The sequence below is a fragment of the Chiloscyllium plagiosum genome, chromosome 41 (genome assembly GCF_004010195.1).
Source record: "Chiloscyllium plagiosum isolate BGI_BamShark_2017 chromosome 41, ASM401019v2, whole genome shotgun sequence".
In the NCBI taxonomy this organism is placed as follows: domain Eukaryota; kingdom Metazoa; phylum Chordata; class Chondrichthyes; order Orectolobiformes; family Hemiscylliidae; genus Chiloscyllium; species Chiloscyllium plagiosum.
In genome coordinates this window covers 2,609,976-2,631,167 of record NC_057750.1, presented here as the reverse complement: position 1 = coordinate 2,631,167, position 21,192 = coordinate 2,609,976, and the positions used below count along the sequence as shown (strand labels likewise).

Below are 21,192 nucleotides of genomic sequence, written 5' to 3'. Positions count from 1 at the left end.
GCAAAATCTTGACCGAAACTGATACCTGACATGTCTTAACATTGCTGTCTTGCGAAGGAAGGTAAGAATTCGTTGGAGATTAATTTGTTACTTTTTGCAGTGAACTGGGACCTCCCAAAGATTTGGGAGGGGAAAATCCGTTCCGAAATAACAAGAGTGAAAGTGCACCTTTTGTTGATTGGCACTGGGAAAGGGCTTCGTGACGCATTTGTGGCGATGGTTCACACATTCTCTCCTCCCTAAAAGAAAAGCAAAGTCCTGCTGGAAACCTGAAATGAAAAAGAAAACAGTGCTGGAGAAATTAAGCAGGTCTGGCGGCATTTGTGGAGAGAGAACCACACTTGTTGAGTCCAGTATCTCTCTCATTCGGAAAGATGGACATGCTGGAAGGTTCCATTGAAGTTCAAACACCCATCTCCTTTTCTGTGTAGGCGTTTAACAGCCTCTAGGACTCCATATTGAAGTCAACAGCTTCAGAGTGAGAACTCTGTCCTCTAGTTCTGTTATCCCCTGTTAATTTTTCTCCAAAGTTAAAAATCACACAGCACGTTATAGTCCATCATGTTTAAGAAATTTGTTGGGCTATAACCTGGTGTTGTGTCTGACTTTTAACTTTTGTTCAAACCAGTCCAACCAGCTCCTCCATATCATGGATTTTTTTTCAGCATGTTCTGCTTTAACTCTCATTCCTTTCCTGTTTAAAATTCCTTGTTGGAGCTCTTAGGACTTGCTGTTTCCTTCAGTGTTGGAATTGGAGCATTTAAATTGCTCAAACTACATTGCATCTGGAAAGAGAGGACAGGATAACCCAGACTGTGGGTCACAAATCAAATCTTTCAGGCTGCAGTTCTGAGGCAGCGGTACTAACAGCAGCGTGGCCCCCTCTAAAACCTCGACCTATTTATGAGGAGTATGTGTTGCCTCCCTTGTGGCCTGATTCCTGACCTGCAAACCCAGGTGGAAAGGAAGGTGCTTGTTACTTAAATCCTCTGTGGATTTAACAGATCAACCCACCCACCCCCAACTTTCACAGCTCCTTCACCCACTCTTGTCTTGCTGTCACAGGCTCCTGCCCACCCCCATCCCACAGGTAACCCCATCCCCCCCACTTCACAAACCTTCAAACGCCAAGGTGGGAGTCACGGCGGGCGGGGGAAGAAGGATTGGGAGGTGCTAGGATACTGCCTTTGCTGAAGCTGCTTTTTATCTGGAGGGACAAAACGCCTGGTGTGTGTGTGTTCAGTGTGTGCCTTGGTTTGGATGTGGTCCTGTTGTTTGCTGATGAGTGTGTCTAACTGATCCTTGTTGCTATCGAGCCTGCACCTCTCAGTGAGGTCATTTGCACAATGTTTGGGTTTTAGCAGCTTCTCTGGGTCAGGGCATCAGAACTAGTTGCAATCCAACCTCTACCAGACCTTAACAGTTTCGTTGTTCGGGTTTGTTGCTTTTTTTTTTGTTCTTTGGGACACAGGCAGAAGCTGAATGGTCACCTGACTGGCAACATAGGTTATCTGACAGGAGTTCAAATCCCACTGTGATAGATGGTGAAATTTAGAATCAATACCATTTGTTATGAAAAGCTACGTTGTTGTAAAACCATCTGGTTCATTTGTTTGGAGGGAAATCTGTTGTCCTTACCCAGACTGTCCTGCGCGTGACTCCAGACCCACAACAATGTGGTTGACTCTTATCAGCCCTTGGAATGCAAGCTTCTTGCTTATAGGTAATAAACGTTGGCCTAGCCGATGATGGCCAACTCCAGTGGATGGGTGAACAAAAAAACATTGTAACTCTCGCTATGGTAGCGATGGAGGATGGTACCTCTGGGGTGTGAGGTTGTGAGGCAGAGTGTGAGGAGGTGGAATTAGCCGAGATGTCAAGGTGGTCTCTTTCCTTTTACAGGAATGGGAAGAAAAGCGAAGACAGAACATTGAGAAAATGAACGAAGAAATGGAGAAGATCGCCGAATACGAAAGGAGCCAGATGGTGAGTTAACGAGAGTGAGTTTGTCACTTAATCTTCCAGTTTCCATTTGGGTTGTGTCTAGAGGCCAGAATTCTGGAGGGATGTGCTGAGGCTCCTGCTTGTTCAAGCCTTTCCAAAACGAGTAACTAAAGTTTGTTTTATAAACTCTTTCAGGTATAGAGTCATGGAATCAGAGCTGTATAGCACAGAAACACACCCTTCATGCTGACCAGATATCCTAACCTAATCTGCCCCATTTCCTAGCACTTGGTCCATATCCCTGTAAACCCTTCCCATTTATATACCCAGCCAGATGCCTTTTAAATGTTTAATTGTACCAGCCTCCACCCCTTCTGCTGGCAGCTCATCCCATACACACACCACCCTTTGTTTGAAAACGTTGCCCCTTAGGTCCCTCATGTCCCATTTTTGCCCTCCTGATTTCTCTGTTAGGTATACTCCTACTGCCTTTGCACTCTTCTAAGGATTCACTCGATTTCTCCTGTCCATACCTGACATATGCTTCCTTCTTTTCCTTAACCGAGTCCTCAATTTCTCGAGTCATCCAGCATTCCCTACACCTACCAGCCTTTCCTTTCACCCTGACAGGAATATATAGTCTCTGGACTCTTGTTATCCAATTTCTGAAGGCTTCCCATTTTCCAGCCGTCCCTTTACCTGTGAACATCTGCGCCCAATCAGCTTTTGAAAGTTCTTGTCTAGTACTGTCAAACTTTGCCTTCCTCCAATTTAAACTTTAATTTTTAGATCTGGTCTATCTATTCCATCACTATTTTCAAACTAATAGAATTATGGTCGCTGGCCCCACTGACACCTCAGTCACCTGCCCTGCCTTATTTCCCAAGAGTAGGTCAAGTTTTGCACCTTCTCTAGTAGGTACATCCACATACTGAATCAGAAAGTTTTCTTGTACACACTTAACAAATTGCTCTCCATCTAAACCCTTAACACTATGGCAGTCCCAATCTATGTTTGGAAAGTTAAAATCCCCTACCATAACCACTCGATTATTCTTACAGATAACTGAGATCTCCATACAAATTTGTTTCTCAATTTCCCTCCGACTATTAGGGGATCTATAAAACAATCCCAATAAGGTGGTCATCCCTTTCTTATTTCTCAGTTCCACCTAAATAGCTTCTGAGTGTATTCCCAGGAATATCCTCCCTAAGTACAGCAATAATGCTAACCCTTATCAAAAAAGCCACTCCCGCCCTCTCTTGCACCCCCCTCCCTTTCTGACCTTCCTGTAGCATTTGTATCCTGGAACATTAAACTGCCAGTCCTGCCCATCCCTGAGCCATGTTTCAGTAATTGCTTTGATATCCCAGTCCCTTGTTCCTAACCATGCCCTGAGTTCATCTGCCTTCCCTGTTAGGCAACTTGCATTGAAATAAATGCAGTTAAATTTTTCAGTCCTACCTTGTTCCCTGCCTGCCTTGACTCACTCCTTTTGCCAACTGTACCAGTCTTGGATTGATCTCTTTCCTCACCATCTTCCTGGGTCTCCACTAACCCCCCCCCCCCCATCAAAAAAAAAGCCTTCCTAGTTTAAATCATCCTGAGCAGCTCTAGCAAATCTCCCTGCCAGTATATTAGTCCCCTTCCAATTCAGGTGCAATCTGTCCTCCTTGTACTGGTCACTTCTACCCCAGAAAAGTTTCCAATGATCCAAAAATGTGAATCCATCTCCCCGTGCCAGCTCCTCAGCCACACATTCATCTGCTCTATAGCTCTTAACACCGTTAGTAATCCAAATATTACTACTCTCGAGGATCTCCTTTTTAAATTCCTGCCTAACTCTCTGTAATCTCTCTTCAGAATCTCATCCTTTTCCCTTCTTATGTTGTTAGTTCCAGTGTGAACAATGATCTCCTGCTGGTCCCTCTCCCGGTCACTTTTACCCCAGAAAAGTTTCCAATGATCCAAAAATGTGAATCCATCTCCCCGTGCCAGCTCCTCAGCCACACATTCATCTGCTCTATAGCTCTTAACACCGTTAGTAATCCAAATATTACTACTCTCGAGGATCTCCTTTTTAAATTCCTGCCTAACTCTCTGTAATCTCTCTTCAGAATCTCATCCTTTTCCCTTCTTATGTTGTTAGTTCCAATGTGAACAATGACCTCCTGCTGGTCCCTCTCCCCCTTGAGAATGTTCTGCACCCTCTCTGAGCCATCCTTGATCCTGGCACCAGGGAGGCAACGCGCCATTCTGATTTTTTGCTGTTGGCCACAGAAATATCTGTCTGTGCCTCAGATTAGAGAATCCCCTAACACAATTGGTCATTTGGAACTCAATGTTCCCCTCATCATTACATTTAGAACCAGTCTTGATACCAGAAACTAGGCTGATTGTGCTGCATTCCTCTGAGAGTCCATCGTATGAGGAAAGGCTGAGGCACTTGGGGTTGTTTTCATTGGAGAAAAGAAGGTTTTAGGGGTGACTTGATAGAGGTGTACAAGATGATTAGGGGTTTAGATAGGGTTGACCGTGAGAACCTTTTTCCACGTATGGAGTCAGCTATTACGAGGCGGCATAGCTTTAAATTAAGGGGTGGTAGGTATAGGACAGATGTTAGGGGTAGGTTCTTTACTCAGTGAGTCGTGAGTTCATGGAATGCCCTGCCAGTAGCAGTGGTGTATTTTCCCTCTTTATGGGCATTTAAGCGGGCATTGGATAGGCATATGGAGGATAGTGGGCTAGTGTAGGGCTTGGATCGGTGCAACATCGAGGGCCAAAGGGCCTGTACTGCGCTGTATTCTTCTATGTTCACCCCCTGCATTTTCTAAAACAGTGTACTTGTTTGAAATGGGGATAGCCACAGGAGACTCCTGTACTACCTGCCCACCCCTTGAGTTAACCCATCTCCCTTTCTATAACTGCCATCCATCAAACCCACTGGCTCTTGTAAATTCCTCATTGCCTCTAACTGCTGCTCCAAGCGATCTGATAGGATTTGCAATCAAAGACACTTCCTAGTGGTGAAATAAATAACATTATTGTAGATTAAACAAAGAATGAAGGCGAGTCTGAAGTGGTGGGTGGAAATCCAACTCAAGGTTCAATCAGCACAAGAGGCCATTTGGCCCCTCATTCCTAGTGCAAGCTAGTTTAAATTGGTCATAGAATCATAAATTCTCTGCGGTGTGGAAGCAGGCTATTCAACCCAACAAGTCCACATCGAACTCTCTGAAGCAATTCCCATCCAGAATTATCCCCCTACCCTATCTCTGCATTTCCCATGGCTAATCCACCTAATCTGCACATCCCTGGACACTACGGGGCAATTTAGCATGGCCAATCCATCTAACCTGCACAGGCTAGGGTGGGGGGGGGTGGGTTGGTGTTTGGGTGGGATGCTCTTCAGAGGGTCAGTGTGGACTCAATGGGCCGAATGACCTGCTTTCGTGCTGTAGGAATTCTATACTGCCTTGAGCTTTGAAGGTTGAAGGTGTCCAAAATGATAAAATAACAAGCAATGGCATTGATACAAAGAAACTGCTTCCTCTGTCCAGACGGTGAGGTATCGCCTTTAAAAGTCAGCTCAGTGCGGTGTTGTGGATTAATCTTTCACTGAAGGGAAGTAGAAGTTTAGCGAATCTTTCCCCCTGCTCCCTGAAGGGATTTTGGGGTTAACTGCAACTGTCAACAGGGAGATTTTTATTTTATTAGTGAGTGATAGCAAACTTGGGTGGCTAAGTGGGTCTGTGAGACACCTTGTGTCTAATTGATAGGAAGGCATCTAGGGGCTGAATGGCCTAACCTGATTTTGGTTAAAAATGGTTTGGGGGGTCTTTTTTGGTTTTGGCTCACAGAGGCTGGTCAGTACAGTATTGACGAGCTGGTGAAACTCTACTCCAACAAAGAGTTAATGCTTTGAGTCTATGTCAGGCAGCTTTGATTAGCCGGGTGAGACATGACTGTGGAGCAGAGCACTGTCTCTCCTCTGACTTGTTAATACACCTGCTGTCCTAGGTTGCTGGCATCCTGTGTATTCATGAGCCATCTCCTGGGAGAAAACCTCAACTCTTTACTAACAAATACCAGCTGTGTTTAAGGAGTTGTCCTTCATGTGGATGAGCTCTTTAGTTAATAGCCTCTGCTGAATAGAGAGTGTGTTGCTGAAAAGCACAGCAGGTCAGGGAGCAGGAGAATCGATTCCTGATGAAGAGCTTATGCCCGAAACGTTGATTCTCCTGCTCCAGCACCACACTTTTTGACTCTGATCTGCAGTCCTCACTTCCTCCCAGCCTCTGCTGGTTGGCAGGGTTGGGACTCAGTATGTGCGTATGCATGTGCTGTGGGAGTGCTGAACTAAACTGAAGAGTCAGACTGGTTTTGACCTGAATAAGTTTGGGGATGGAGGACAACACAATGAAAGCAGTCCATGACTAACCTTAAGGAATGGATATTTTGTCTTTCCTTTAACCAGTCTAGTCTAAACTTGACCACGTAGCTCACCTTTGGTGTCCCCAAGGTATCTAAGGACAGGTGCCGTTTTAACTGCACAATGAACAGCGATACATTGCCAAGTTAGGATAGCAAGTCACTCAGAGTGGAGCTTGCAGGTGGTGTTCCCCTGTATCCATTATCCTTTGGATAGTCGAGGGATGGGTTTGGAAGGTGCTGTCTTAGGACCCTTTGGGGATTTGCTGCAATGCATCTATTCATAAGCAAATCAAGAGTTTTTGAATTTATTTCCCCTTCCCCTTTCTCAGTCCCTTCCCTGGGAATATCAATCCAGATTTTGCTATGCACCATTAGAACTGATTCCACTGCCACTGAATTGTGGTTGGCAAATTAAGTTTTCTTATACCGATGTTGGATAAGGTGAGGTTTGCCGTGGTTTTTATAACATTATGGCGTTTTAATCTAAAAGAGGGACCCTGGTTCATCTTTCAAGGACGGATCTGGTGAGAAAAACCCGGTGCGGAACTTTCTGGATGACCCGCGGCGTTTGGGATCCCTCCCTGACTGTGACCGTAAAGATGGCAGCCGTCGGCATGTCCGGAATTGGGGGGGTCCTGACTTTGACAAGGTGAAGACCGGATTGGATCGCGGGGACAAGGAATGGCAGGTAGGCCAGTATAGGCAGCGCTGGGAAACTCTCCTTCATCTTGTCACTCAAGCAGAAGCAGCCAGCAAATATGTCCCTGATTACAGTGACGTTAAAGGCAGCAAGGGAAACTGGGATAAAGCTGGAATGTGGTATTGAGACGGAGGATTAGCAATAGTCGTACTGAATGGCGGAGCAGACTTGAGGGGCCGAATGGCCTATTCCTGCTGCTGGTCTCCATGAGGGCTACACTTCCTGATGGGGAAGTGAAACAGTGAGTTTTGGAGTACTGTGTACAGTTCTGGTCACCCTCCTACAGGAAAGACATCATTAAACTGTAGAGTGTTCAGAAAAGATTTACCAGGATGTTACTGGGAATAGAGGGCTCTAGTTAGAGGGAGAAGCCACGTAGACTGGGACTTTGTTTCCCTGGAGCACAGGAGGTTGAGGGATGACCTTTTATAGAGGTTTATAAAATCATGAGGGGAATAGTGAAGGTCTTTTCCCTAGGGTGTGTGATTTCAAACCAAGGGGGCATATTTTTAAGGGAAGAGGAGAAAGGCCCCTGTTTAAATTTAAGGGGCTATGTTTTCATACAGAAGGTGGTTCATGTGTGGAATGAACTGCCAGAGGAAGTGATAGATGCAGGCACAGTTACAACATTTAAAAGACTTTTGGACAGGTACATGAATACAAAGGGTGTACAGGGATATGGGCCAAATGCAGACAAGTGGGACTAGGTTACTTTGGGAAATTTGGTCAGCATGGACTAGTTGGACCGAAGGGTCTGTTTCCGTGCTGTATAACTGTCCCCTTCCTTCTGAGAACCTGTGATCTAACCGTGCAGTCAGAGTGATCTCTGCTTCCCCGCTCCCCCCTCCACTATTGTGGTTCTCTATGGGAAGAATGTGCGTTGGTGCTACATGTCACTGCATTAGCCAGCTCAGGTTTTGGGGGGTCCAGCTCAGGTTTTGGGGGGGTCATGGTTTCAAATCCCACCACAGCAGCTAATCGAATGTCAATCCAACTGGTAAAAAGCTGGAATGTAAGACTGTTCTCAGCAATGGTGACCTGACAAGCATTGTCCGTTTTCAAAGAAAAACTTCTTACTTGTTCATGGGCTGTGGGCGTCACTGGCTGGGTCAGACTTTATCTCTCGACCAGCTGTTCTGGCAAAGGCGGTGGTGAACTTCTGCAGTCCATGTGCTGGCAAAGCCGCAATTCTTTTAACAGTTGTAATTCTATGATTTTTGACTAAGATTTAGGGACAGCTGCAGTGCTGTTAGGGAGGGAATTCCAGGACTTTACTCTGGCGAAACATATCAGATTTTTAAGGGGCTAGACAGGGTAAATGCTGAACGGATGCTTCCCTCTTGGAAGTGTCTGGGTCCAAGGGGCATAGTCTCCGGGTAAAGGGTCACCAATTTCAGACTGAGATTGAGGAGGAATTTCTTCACTGAGGGTTTGAGAGTCTTTGGAACTCCTTGTGTGTATATTTAAGGCTGAGACAGAGAGATTCTCGATCAGTCGGGGAATCAAGAGTAACAGGGAAAGGGCAGGTAAATGGATGTGAGGAATATTGGCTCACCCTTGATCCTATTGAATGGCGGAGCAGGCTCAAGGGGCTGAATGGCCTACGCCTGTCCCTATTTCTATGGTCTCAATACCGAAGGATCAGTGATATGTTTCCAGGCGGGATGGTGAGTGGCTCGGAGGAGGAACCCCCAGGGGGTGGTGTTCCCATGTATCTGCTGCCCTTGTCCTCCTAGATGGAGGTGCTTGTGGGTTTGGAAGGTGCTGTCAAAGCTTTGTCGGAAAGTCCATCTAGTTCACTAATGTCCTTTTTAGGGAGGGAAATCTACCATTCATTAGCTGCTCTTGCCCTCATGGGGTTCCAGAGCCACAGCAATGTGGCTGACCTTAATTGCCCTCTGAAATGGCCAAGCAGGCCATTCGGTTCAAGGGACAATTACAGATGGGCAACAGGTACCAGTGGGGAACAGGTGGGCAACGGGTACCGGTGGGGAACAGATGGGCAACGGGGAACAGATACCGGTGGGGAACAGATGGGCAACCATTTGGGAACAGATACCGGTGGGGAACAGATGGGCAACGGGGAACAGATACCGGTGGGGAACAGATGGGCAACCATTTGGGAACAGATACCGGTGGGCAACAGCTACCAGTGGGGAACAGATACCAGTGGCACCCATATCTCATTGAAAGAATAAAGGCCAAACCAATCCAGCTGATGTATGTTCCCCCAGGGCAGACGGTCAGGCTCCAAGGGTTCTGTCGACATGACGATGTCGATGACTGGTCGTGAGAGAGCGGAGTATGTGCGCTGGAAGAAGGAGCGGGAGCAGATTGACCAGGAAAGGCTTGAGCGTCATCGGAATGCCATGGGACAGTGGAGACGCGAGTGGGATGCAGAGAAGACTGAATCCATGTACGTGTTTATCGAGAGAGTCTGGCACTGCCAAGCTGTTTTTCACCCCCCTCGCTTTTCTAATTAGAGCCCCAGCATTCATTTTCACACCACTCATATTCTCGAGACAATTTGTTCACACGCTGAGTATCAGCTGTTGTTATAATCCCTCTTGTCAAACTGCTGTATTGTGTATCTGGTCATTTGTTTTCAAGTCCCTCGCTTTATAGTGTGATAATTGTGATTTTATTTTGGCTAATGGTTGCAAATATGATTGGTTTTAATTTTGGAAATTACCTCTTTTTTAGAACATTTTTGGAAATTCAGTGTTTTCTGAAACTGTGGATTCTAAAATCAGTTTTAAGGCTGACACAGAACAGGAATCCCTGATTCTTGAAGAAGGGCTTATGCCCGAAATGTCGATTCTCCTGCTCCTCGGATGCTGCCTGGCCTGCTGTGTTTTTCCAGCACCACATTTTTCAACTCTGGTCTCCAGCATCTGCAGTCCTCACTTTCTCCTACTATCTGAGCTGTTGTTATTTTTTAATTATCCTTGCCTTTAAGGAGAGGCTAGATAAACAAGCAAGGGAAGAGACTGGAAGATTATGTGAACAACTGTTGGGCTCATTGATCTGGTCCTGTCTGTGTCCTTCAAATAATTCTTCCAGTATGGGATGTTGCTAGCATTTATTACCCGTCCCTAGTTGTCCCTTGAGAAAGTGGGGGTGAGTTGCCTCCTTGAACTGCTGCAGTCCCCCTACTGTGGGTTGACCCACAATGCCCTTAGGGAGGGAATTCCAGGGTTTTGACCCAGCAACGCTGAAGGAACGGCGATATATTTCCAAGTCAGGATAGTGAGTGGAGTGGAGGGGTGGTGTACCCATGTATCTACTGCCCTTGTCCTTTGAGATGGAAGTGGTTGTGGGTTTGGAAGATGCTCTCTAAGAATCTTTGGTGAATTTTTGCAGTGCATCTTGTAGAGAGTACATAATGCTACAACTGGGGAGTGGTTGTAGGAAGGTACGATGATCCTTTAAAGACCTTTTGTCATCTTGAATGCAGTCTGGTCAACCATGCTCCAGTAAAATATCTATTCTTGTTTAATCCTTTCTGCCTCAGCTCCTAAGCACAGTTCAAATTAACTATTTATGCCTTATTTAGATGGCTTCGGACAGATGTTAAACATCACCAGTGGGTTATGTTTGATTTGATCTGCTTGAACCATTTTGCTCAGCTCCAGTAGAGATGAGAATTGAGTCTCAACCTATTCATCAATTTTATTTTTTCTTTTCCCTCTTCCTTTGCCCCGCTTTCAGGTTCAAAGATAATCCAGTTCCCACCGGTTGTGCTGAAGGCTACAGTAAGCGAGGTAGGTTAACCTGCTGGGGGCCTTTCTATTGCATAAGGAGGAGAAATTCTGGACATTACCATCCATGAATGTTCCTGTCCCGTTGGGCATGTACCTCAACATGAAAGACGGAAGGGTTAGAGTCACAATTGTTCAACTGATTTCAAGTGCGTAGAATGTACAGCACAGGAACAGGCCATTTGGCCCAGCAGTCCTTGTTGGTGCTCCACTTAAACCACCTCCCAACTTTTATCATCTGAATCTTTCCCCCATCTCAATGGGTTTACCAGGAGGTCTGGATTCAAGTTCCACTTGCTCCAGAGGTGATAATATCCCTGAACTGGTTGAATAGAAAATTAGGTTTGTCTAGTGCCTCCTTAGATGCTTCTACATTACTCAAAGAGCTAGCACGAGGATGATGGTTTCAATAACCCGCTCCTGTTGCTGTAGGTCATCTGCTTCTGATTGTGAAGTTGCTGTGAATCTAATTATTTCCGCTCCTCTGTTGTTTGGAGTTTACACAGATAATGTTTGCCAGAGATCATTCCTGGTACGGCACCAGTTTGATTGTCCCTTGGTGTCTTCCTGCCTGGTCTTTGCCGGTGTGGTTTGTTCCCTCTGTGCCAGGTTTCTATACCCATTTCAAGGAGGTAATAGTGTGTGGTAACGTGTCTGAGTTATTAATCCAGAGCATCAGAATAATGCTCTGGGGGACATGTGTTCAAATCCCACTGTAACCTCTCGTAGAATTCAAATTTTATTATGAATTTAAATGGAAACTGAAATTGAAAGTTGGAGTAGTCAGTCATAGTGATGGTACCAATTGGCACTAATTGTTGTGGAAACCAATCTGGATCATTAATGAGCTTCAGGGAAGGAAATCTGCAATCTTTACCCCGTCTGGCCTACATGTGACTGCAGACCCACAGCAATGTGGTAAATGCGTAATTACCCACTGAAATGGTACTAGCAGTTGAACAAACAAGGACTGGTGACAAATGCTGGCTTTGTCAGTGATGGCTAAGTCTGATAGAAAAATGTTTTAAAAGTGAGGAGCCAAATTAGGGTTCTTTCCCCAGGAATTGCAAATAGCACCTGTTCCCCAGCACAGGCATGGATAACTTTATCATCAGTCCATCTTGGGTTCAAATCCAGTGAATGGACCATCAAAGACACCATACAAAGCAGTCGGCTGAGTTTTTAAAAAGTTAGTTTAAACCTATTCCCCTGAGTTTGCAAAAGTGCTGACTCTCTCTCTCTGAGATGGAAAGGGATCTTTTACACTGGGTGCTTGTAGCTGATAGTGCAACATTGCAGTCTGCAGAATGAAGATCACTGAATCATCTCTAAAACCCGCTTGTTGGCTACTGGAACCTTTGGTCTGTAGTTTGTACAGCTCAACAGCAACTCCAGAAACTGCATTTATACCACACAGGCAAACATGCACAACGCTAACCCAGGCTAATGCTTCACACGTAGTATTGTCTGGAGTGCCACTGATCAGACAAGATACTTAAAACTCAAGACCTGTCCAACCTGTTGGATAAATGGATGTGGTAGATTCCATATCCAGTGTTTCAAAGAGGGAAGTGCAGAATCTTCCTCCGTGTCCTGCCTTAACTGCTTCATTGGGGAAAGAATGTGAATCCTTTAAAACAGAGTCAGATTGAATTTTGAAATGAAAATGCTGTTACATTTGCATGGATTTTAGATTTTATTGTCATGGATACTCAAGTACAGGAGTGCAGTAAAAAGTGTTTAATGTTGCCCCGCACTGCGCCATCTTAGGTACATAGACTTCTTAGGTACTGCGCCATCTACATAGACTTCGGGTACAAAGAAGTAGAAGAAACGGGACTTTATGAAGTAATGTTTTTTTTTAAAGAATAGTAGAAAAAAAATTAGGTAATAGTTTCCATTAAACTGGTTTAGGGAACACTGATGTTGTGCAAGATGCTATAGCAATGCAAGTCTGAAATTTTGGTTTATGCGTATATGTTGGACAGGTAGACCATCTCGACTGGTCCAGGATTGACTTCCACACTTTTGTCTTTTAAGTATATGTGTTCATTGTTCTTTTTTTTTTCTCTCTCTTCCTATTCCTGTTCCTTTTGGCTGTCTTTCCGACTATAGGACTGAGGAACTTTAAGAGATTAAATCTGAGTGCCAAGCATACAGGTTTGCTACATTGCTCTCCTGCATGTGTTTGGTTTGTGCTTATGAATTCTGACATCTCCCGAATGGTTTTTTAAAATTAGCCCTGGCACAGTGGGTACACTCTCCCCTCGGGTGAGAAGGCAGTGGGTTCAACGATGAGCATAAAATCTAGGCTGACACTTCAGTGTGGACTCGATGGGCCAATGGTCTGCTTCCACGCTAGGGATTGTACGGAAAAGAAAGCTATGATTAGCAATAAGCAGGGCCGCACTGAGTATGCTGTTTGAAATTGCCAAGTGCACTGTGCTGTCACAGAGCGACTAAACCCCATTGCTGGCAAATTGAGAAACAAAGTGAAAAGCTGAGATTGTGGGGGGTGGCTAGGGTTGAGTTTAGTATTGGGAGATGTTGGTTTTGGGGATTGTTTGTGTGTGTGTGTGGTTTTGGGGCAGGGGTTTGGGGAGGACATTTAGCTGTGGGGGGGGGAGTTTGGGGGTGGGGGGGGGGGGCGTGTAGGTGGGGTTTGCGTTTTGGTTTTGACATTTTGTTAACAATGAGGAAAGGTCACTAGCTCATAACACCCTCTTCCTGCTCCAGATGACCGCCGTCCTCCAAAGCCGCCAACCATTTCAGACTTCATCCCTGCATCCAGAAGTAAGGATCCGAAGAGGGGGAGATCGAAGCAGGAAAATAAAATTTACAGGTAAGAGGAGTATTTGAGTTCTTGGCTAACGGGACATCAGCTTTTCTGCACTTCCCCTTTGAGCTTCCCAAACCAGGAGGTCGTCTCCTAACTGCGGCTGAACCCGATTGAACTGATCTCCGTGTGAATGTGAAACAAAAACGGAAATTGCTGGAGAGAGTCAGCAGGTCTAGTAGCATCTGTGGAGAGAGAAAACAGAGTTAACTTTTCGGGTCTGGAGACCCTTATTCAGAATTGTTTCCATTGAAAGGTGACCACACTTCCCCCGGTTTGGGAGCAGGGAGGCTCTATGAAAACTGTTGAAAAGAGCACAAGTGCAGTTCGCAGCATAGAACCAGGCTATTTGGCCCGTCTGGACTACTTGGGATTCTGTTCCACATAGGATCTTGGGTTGGGGGGCTGCATTTATGGAGTTCCCTCATTTTTGTGAACATGGATTACCAAACTAGTTCCACCAGAGCAACAGTGCCTGCCAGTGGTCTGACTGCGGTAAACCTTGATTATATTCCACAATTCAGTTTCGCCTTCACATGGTTTGTAGAGTCATGCAGCACAGAAACAGATCCTTTGGTTCAACCAATCTATGCCGACCAAATTTCCCAAACAAAACTCGTCCCAGCTGCCTGCATTTGACATGTATCCCTCTAAACATTTCCTATTTGTGTATCTATCCAAATGTCTTTTAAATGTTGTAACTGTACCTGCATCTACCACTTCCTCTGGCAGTTCAGTCCACACACGAATCCTCGTCTGTGTGAAAATGTTGCCCCCGGGTCCCTTTTAAATCTTTCTCCTCTCGCCTTTTATGCCCTCTGGTTTTGAACTCCTTCGCCCACCCCTCCAAACTAGGAAAAAGACCTTTGCTATTGCTCGCTGCCGTGAGAGTGGGATGGTCAGAATTTATTTGGCTTTTAAAATGATGAGAGGTGTGGATAGGCTGGAGAACCAGACTCTTTCCCAGGGTGAAAATGTCAAATATAGGGAGCGTAGGTTTAATGTGCGAAGGGAATGTTTTTAAAGGAGAACTGCAAGGCATGTTTTTATCTAGAAGGTGGTAGGTGCCTGGAATGTGCTGCTATGGGAAGTGGTATAAGCAGATACAATAGCAACGTTTAAGAGGCATTTAGACCGACACATGAACGGACAAGGAATAGAGGAATACAGATCATGTGCAGGCAGATGGGATTATTTTAGAATGGCATCATGGTCAGCACAGACATGGTGGGCCTAAGGGCCTGTTCCTGTGCTGTACTGGTCTACGTTTTTCAAGAGAGACTGGGAAGCTAGTGTATAGCAGCCAATCATCTAATGGCCTCTCCATTTATGAAGGAGGGGTATGGACAATGCACTAAGGGCCCACGTGATACAGAACCCCACCATTGAGATGTGTCTTTTTATTGTATTTGTTCACGGGATGTCAGCATCACTGGCTAGGCTGGGATTTTATTGCCCAGAGGGCAGTTAAGACAAAACCCCATTGCTATGGGTCTGGAGTCACATGTAGGTCTGACTGGGCAGTTCCTTCCCAAAAGGACATTAGTGAACCAGATGGGGTATTCCCCCAACAATTTAAAATTATTTTCTGGCCATATTATACATTTAATTCCAGACTTTTTATTTGAATTCAAATTACACCATGTTAGGGATCGAACCCAGGTCCCCAGAACACTACCTGGGCAGCTGTAATAATAGATAATACCACTACGCCTTAGAACATAGAACAACATAGTGCAGAACAGGCCCTTCGGCCTTCGATGTCGTGCCGATCTGTGGACTATTCTCAGCTCGTCCCCCGACACTATCCCAAAATCATCCATGTGCTTATCTAAGGATTGTTTAAATCTCCGTAATGTGGCTGAGTTGACTACATTAGCAGGTCATGCATTCCACACCCTTACCACTCTCTGCGTGAAGAACCTGCCTCTGACATCTGTCTTAAATCTATCACCCCTCAGTTTGTAGCTATGCCCCCTTGTACAAGCTGACGTCATCATCCTAGGAAAAAGACTTTCACTGTCTACCCTATCTAATCCTCTGATCATCTTGTATGTAATCTTTCATCCCCTAGAGAGTTGCGCTCCTCAAGACAGAGTTCCCAGTCTCTCACCAGATTGGTAAATAGTGTAGGCTCTATTTACTTGGAAATTTCAGACAGGTTTAAAGCTAACAGACAAACTCGCTCGCTGTTACTGAGGAACTTGTATACACAGCTCCACGTGGCTGTTGCTCACTGTCATCCTGGATCTTAATTCATGGCATATTCAGCTCTGAAAGCAGCAACAACACCACAGGATGATGTCCGATCTCATCCCATTACGGTGTTTTGGGGTTTTTGTTTGACTCTGAGGGGATGTTGAATCATCGAATGGTGGAGCAGACTCAAAGGGCTGAATGGCCTACTCCACCTACATTCTATGTAAGAGGAAACATTTAGTCAGAATTCCTGGTCTTGAGTGGCAGTTTGCCTCTCTGAGGGAGGAGTACTTTCGTCTTCCCTGGAATCTGAAACCTTTCAATCAACAATTGTCCATACACACACAAGCTATATCCTCCGCTATCACTGTTAGAGCTGCAAGTTCCTTTTTAGTGTCAACTCCAGAGAGTTGACAGACTGAAACCACTCCAGAGTTGTTTCAGATCAGCTCATGCTCATTGGAGTTTGAATTTGAGTTCTTTCTATTGCTTTTTTTTAATCTCTGTTTTCATTTAAAACAAACCCCCCTCACTTCTGATGGTTGGCATTGCCAGTATTGAGGGCAGAAGTCTGATGACACCAGGTTATAGTCCGACAGGTTTATTTGAAGTGACTTCACCTGAGGAAGGAACAGTGCTTTGAAAGCTTGTGATTTTAAATAAACCTGTTGGACTATAACCTGGTGTCGTGCGACTTCATCCACTCCAGTCCAGCACCTCCATATTTTTGCCCATAATGGGCTTTACTCGTAAATATCTGATCGGTTGCACAGGTGATTACTGCAGGTAGTTACAAGGAAAAATGGGGGGGGGGGGGGGCAGAAATGTCATGGTGGTTGTGGTGGTGGGAAGGTTGCTCAGTTTGTGTGTGTGTGTATGTGAGTGAGAAAGAGAGAGAGAACACTTCTGGGTATAGAGGGCAAAAAGGGGAAAAAAGAAGAGTTCTTGATCTCCTCTTCCATCTCCCTCCCCATTGATGGTCTGCTTTGCCCTGAAAGGGCTTCGTACATAAATCAGTTGGAGCGCACGGCTGACTTGCTGCTGGTTAATAGATGTGGGAAAAAACACATGTGATTTGGTGATGGGGCTCAAAAAGAACTATTCAGTCTTTAAGCAGTACTGGATATATGACAACAAGAACTGGGTGGAATTTCGCCTTGCAATTTCATTTTCATAGAATCCCATCAATGTGGGAACAGGTCCTTTGGCCCAACAAGTCCATACCATCCCTCGGAAGAGTAACCCACCCATAACCATTCCCGTACCCTATTATTCAACGTTTATCTCTGACTAATGCAGATAACCTATGCATCCCTGAACACTAATGGGAAATTTAGCATGGCCAATCACCCTAACCTGCACATCTTTGGACTGTGGGAGGAAACCCACGCAGACGCGGGAGAGAATGTGCAAACTCTACGCAGACAGTCCCCTGAGGCTGGAATCGAACCTGGGTCTGTGGTGCTGTGAGGCAGCAGAGCTAACCATTGAGCCACCGTTGATTCTATCTCAACATGCACTCAGTCACATGCACACTCTCCACTTTTCCCCTACTTTTGCACTGCCCCGATGAGTTTTGCACATAAATTGTTGGGTGAATCAGAAACCCGGGTGAATCTGTGATGGAACAGAATCAGTGGAGCATAAAAAGCGTCTCTGGTTATTTTTAAAAAAAAAAGCTGTGCTCTTCGGACTGTTGTGGCAGAGTGATAGTGTCCCTGCCTCCAAGCTGGAAGGACTAGTTCAAGTGCTACCTGCTCCAGAGGTGTGTAATAATAGATCTAAACAGGTAACCCCATGTTATAGAAAAATCGGGCCTAAAGTATGGGCAATGTAATCACATTACAGCCAACATACGTTTTAAAAGTTTGCAGTTTAGAAACAGTGTTCCAACGGGACAATGGCATTATATCAAATTCACGTTAACCTATGTTATAGCAGAACAACGTGGAGAGAGGTGGATTCTTAAGGCTGTAATGAGGCAGTTGTAGTGTCCCTGACTTTAAACCAGGAGGCCTGATTCAAGTTCTACCTGTGGTGGACATGTGTCATGGTATGGCTGAACAAGTTGATCTTTTTAAAAAAACCACAAAAGAACTATGTTCTTCCCCAGTGGGAAATTGACTTCTGGATACTGAAAGGTCCAGAAGGGAAAGGTGGATGCTGGTGTTTGTGCTAAATCTTAGAGTTCCAATAAAGTCCTGGTAAATTTCTGAAAATCTTTTGCTGCATAATTCAATGTATGAACATTGCTAAATCATGGATCATATTTAATAGATCAGTGAAAAAGAGTTCCAGTGATATAAAACAGAAACTACCTGGAATGGGAAGTGGGGAATGCTTGCTTTAGCAGCTCCTTGTGTGTATTGGAGTTGTAGGTTTTGACGCTGAAATGTATTCTGTTCTTTCTCTGTAGCATGCACGACAATCGATGGGAAACGTGTGAAGCCAAACATGAGCAGAAAGAAATAAGTGAACAGCAAAAGGTGGGGCCAGTGGTAGAAAATTCAGATGGTTCCAACTGTATAAAGATGTGATGGGATACAATGTGGGCCGAATGCACTCAATGTATGCCTTATGATGAATCTATGAAATGGCTGCGTGTTTATATAGGGGGATATCCTTTATTTGCAGAAGGTTTTTGCGTAGGAGAAGGCCGTTCAGCCCAATGTCTGTGCTGCAAAAGCTGCTGGTTTTGCCCCAACCACTCTCTCACCCTTTTTCCCCCAAAGCTTTGTATTGTGGATACATATAGTGACTGGGGAGGGAATGGTAATACAGAGAGGGAGCGAGCTGACTGGACGGGGTCTAGGTGCACAGGGACTGACAGGGAAACCAGGTTTAGACTCCCTGTCAAAGGAGTTCATCGAGAGTGAGTTCATCGGGATGTGGTCAATTTCAAAGGTGAGGTTGCAGACATACTTCAGACCAGTGAAGTCACTGGATTATCACATGGACCATTCATCCAGAGACCCAGTTGCATGATGGCAATGCTGATGAGAATCATAGAATCTGTACAGTGTGGAAGCAGGCCATTTGGTCCATCAAGTCCACACCGACCCTCCAAGGAGCATCCCATCCAGACCCATGCAAGATACATTAAAAACATAAAGATTAGGAGCAGGGGGAGGCCATTCAGCCTCTCGAGCCTGTTCTCCCATTCCGTAAACTCCTGGCTGGTTTGTTGTGGCCTCAGATTCCACTTCCCTATCTGTGCCATGACCCTTGACTCTCTTGTTGATCAAAAATGTATCTAAACTCAGCCTTGAGTATATTCAAACACCCAACCTCCAATGCTTTTGAGGGAAGAGAGTTTCAAATAATAGCAACTCCTTAGAGAGAAGGAATGTCTCCTTCCCTCAGTCTTCAATGGGAGACCATTATTTCAAAACTGTGGCCCCCAGCTCTAATTAACCCCACATTCTCTCAACACTTATCCCATCAAACCCCTTCAAATTTAATGTTCAGGTAAGATCGCTTTTCATTCTTTTAAACTCCAGTGAACCACGACAGACCCCTCATCCTCAAAATCAGCCGAGTGAATTTTCTCCAAACTGTTTCCAAAGCAAAACTGTGTTGCAGATAATGCCCACAGTATGGGCAGACCTTGGAGCCTGACCCCTTGCACAGTCCATAGAACATAGAACAATACAGCACAGAACAGGCCCTTCGGCCCACGATGTTGTGCCGAACATTTGTCCTAGCTTAAGCACCCATCCATGTACCTATCCAATTGCCGCTTAAAGGTTACCAATCATTCTGACTCTACCACTCCCACAGGCAGCGCATTCCATGCCCCCACCACTCTCTGGGTAAAGAACCTACCCCTAACATCTGTCCTATACCTACACAACCTTAATTTAAAGCTATTATCCTCTGTGAGAAGAAATGCACCGTCACCTATTGATATGAACAAGAGTTGAACATAGGGGCTCAGGGAAGAGTGAATGGCCACGATACTAACCAAGGTCCTGTACAGCTGCAACATCACTTCACGACTCTTGAATTCAATCCCTCTGCTAACCAATGCTAATACACCATAGGCCTTCTTACATGGTGTATTACATGGTCCATGGTGAAATCATGTCATTAACTGTGATGGACAGCCAATCAGGATGCTCCCCAAACAGAGAGGGCACAACTTCTCATCATAGAGATATACAGCATGGAAACAGACCCTTCGGTCCAACCTGTCCATGCTGACCAAATATCCCAAATTAATCTAGTCCCATTTATCAGCAGTTGGCCCATATCCCTCTAAATCCTTCCTATTCAATATCCATCCAGATGCCTTTTAAATACTGTAATTATACCAGCCTCCAACACTTCCTCTGGCAGCTCATTCTGTACACACACCACCCTCTGCGTGAGAAAGTTGCCCCATTTGGTCCTTTTTAAATCTTTCCCCTCTCACCTACGTCCTCTAGTTTTAGACTCCCCCACCCTGGGGAAAAAGATCTTGCCTATTCACCTTAATCATTTACCTCCATGATTTTATAAATCTCTGTAAGGTCACCCCTCAGCTCCAGGGAAAATAGCCCCAGCCTATTCAGCCTCTCCTTTGCAGAGGTGAAACTGAGTGATACATGTGGATGTGGAAATTGACCCCCATGTTACTGAGTGCTGTGGCATTAAGGTGTTACTGATGGGAAGCAATACTAATTGAAAATGGAACAGAAGATTGACATACAACCAATTGATGTCTGTGTGGCCCCAATGTCAGTAAATGGCTTTGCTCACCATTCGGGCCTGGAGCCAGTATTTTGTTGGTTCAATCTATTTAAAAATGCAAGGCTGGAGAAAGTGGGTTTGTTCTACCATAATCCACCTGTATATGGATGTAGGTACGAGTTGTACTCACTTCCCAAGTTTAATACTTGGCCAAGAGCTTGCAGCTACAGGGCAGGTGATGGCCTAGTGGTATTATCACTGGACTGCTCATCCAGAGACCTGGGGAATGTTCCAGCGTTCAAATCCTGACATGGCAGATGGTGAAATTTGAATTCAATAAAAAAAATGTTCTGTTTAAAATTAAGAGTCTAATATCGAATGTGAATCGGTTGTTGGAAAAATCTGTCTACCCTTCACTTAAGGAAATGGTCATCCTTACTGGTCTGGCCGATGTGCAACTCCAGATTAAGTTAGGAAGTTAAAAATCACACAATACCAGGTTATAGTCCAACAGGTTTATTTGGAAGCACTAGCTTTTGAGACAACCACCTGATGAAGGAGCAGCACTTTCAAATAAACTTGTTGGATTATAACCTGGTGTTGTGTGATTTTTAACTTTGCACATCCTAGTCTAATACCAGTTCCTC

At 45.1% G+C, this 21,192-nt stretch overlaps 2 protein-coding genes across 9 annotated transcripts in view; one reads left to right on the top strand and one right to left on the bottom strand.

Annotated features, from left to right (window-relative positions):
• The window catches only part of sae1 (SUMO1 activating enzyme subunit 1), a 180,090-nt gene that overhangs the window by 120,095 nt on the left and 38,803 nt on the right, over window positions 1-21,192 (bottom strand). The gene's annotated exons all lie outside the window — the stretch shown is intronic.
• The window catches only part of ccdc9 (coiled-coil domain containing 9), a 45,863-nt gene that overhangs the window by 16,931 nt on the left and 7,740 nt on the right, over window positions 1-21,192 (top strand). For 4 of the 6 annotated variants that reach the window (XM_043680737.1, XM_043680736.1, XM_043680739.1 and 1 more), the window contains exons 6-12: window positions 1,903-1,986; window positions 6,869-7,066; window positions 9,313-9,494; window positions 10,790-10,842; window positions 12,955-12,999; window positions 13,576-13,681; window positions 18,291-18,360. In XM_043680737.1, coding sequence (XP_043536672.1) covers window positions 1,903-1,986; window positions 6,869-7,066; window positions 9,313-9,494; window positions 10,790-10,842; window positions 12,955-12,999; window positions 13,576-13,681; window positions 18,291-18,360 — 738 coding nt within the window. The remainder of the gene's footprint in view (window positions 1-1,902; window positions 1,987-6,868; window positions 7,067-9,312; window positions 9,495-10,789; window positions 10,843-12,954; window positions 13,000-13,575; window positions 13,682-18,290; window positions 18,361-21,192) is intronic. The other 2 variants (XM_043680740.1, XM_043680741.1) reach the window with 2 other exon arrangements.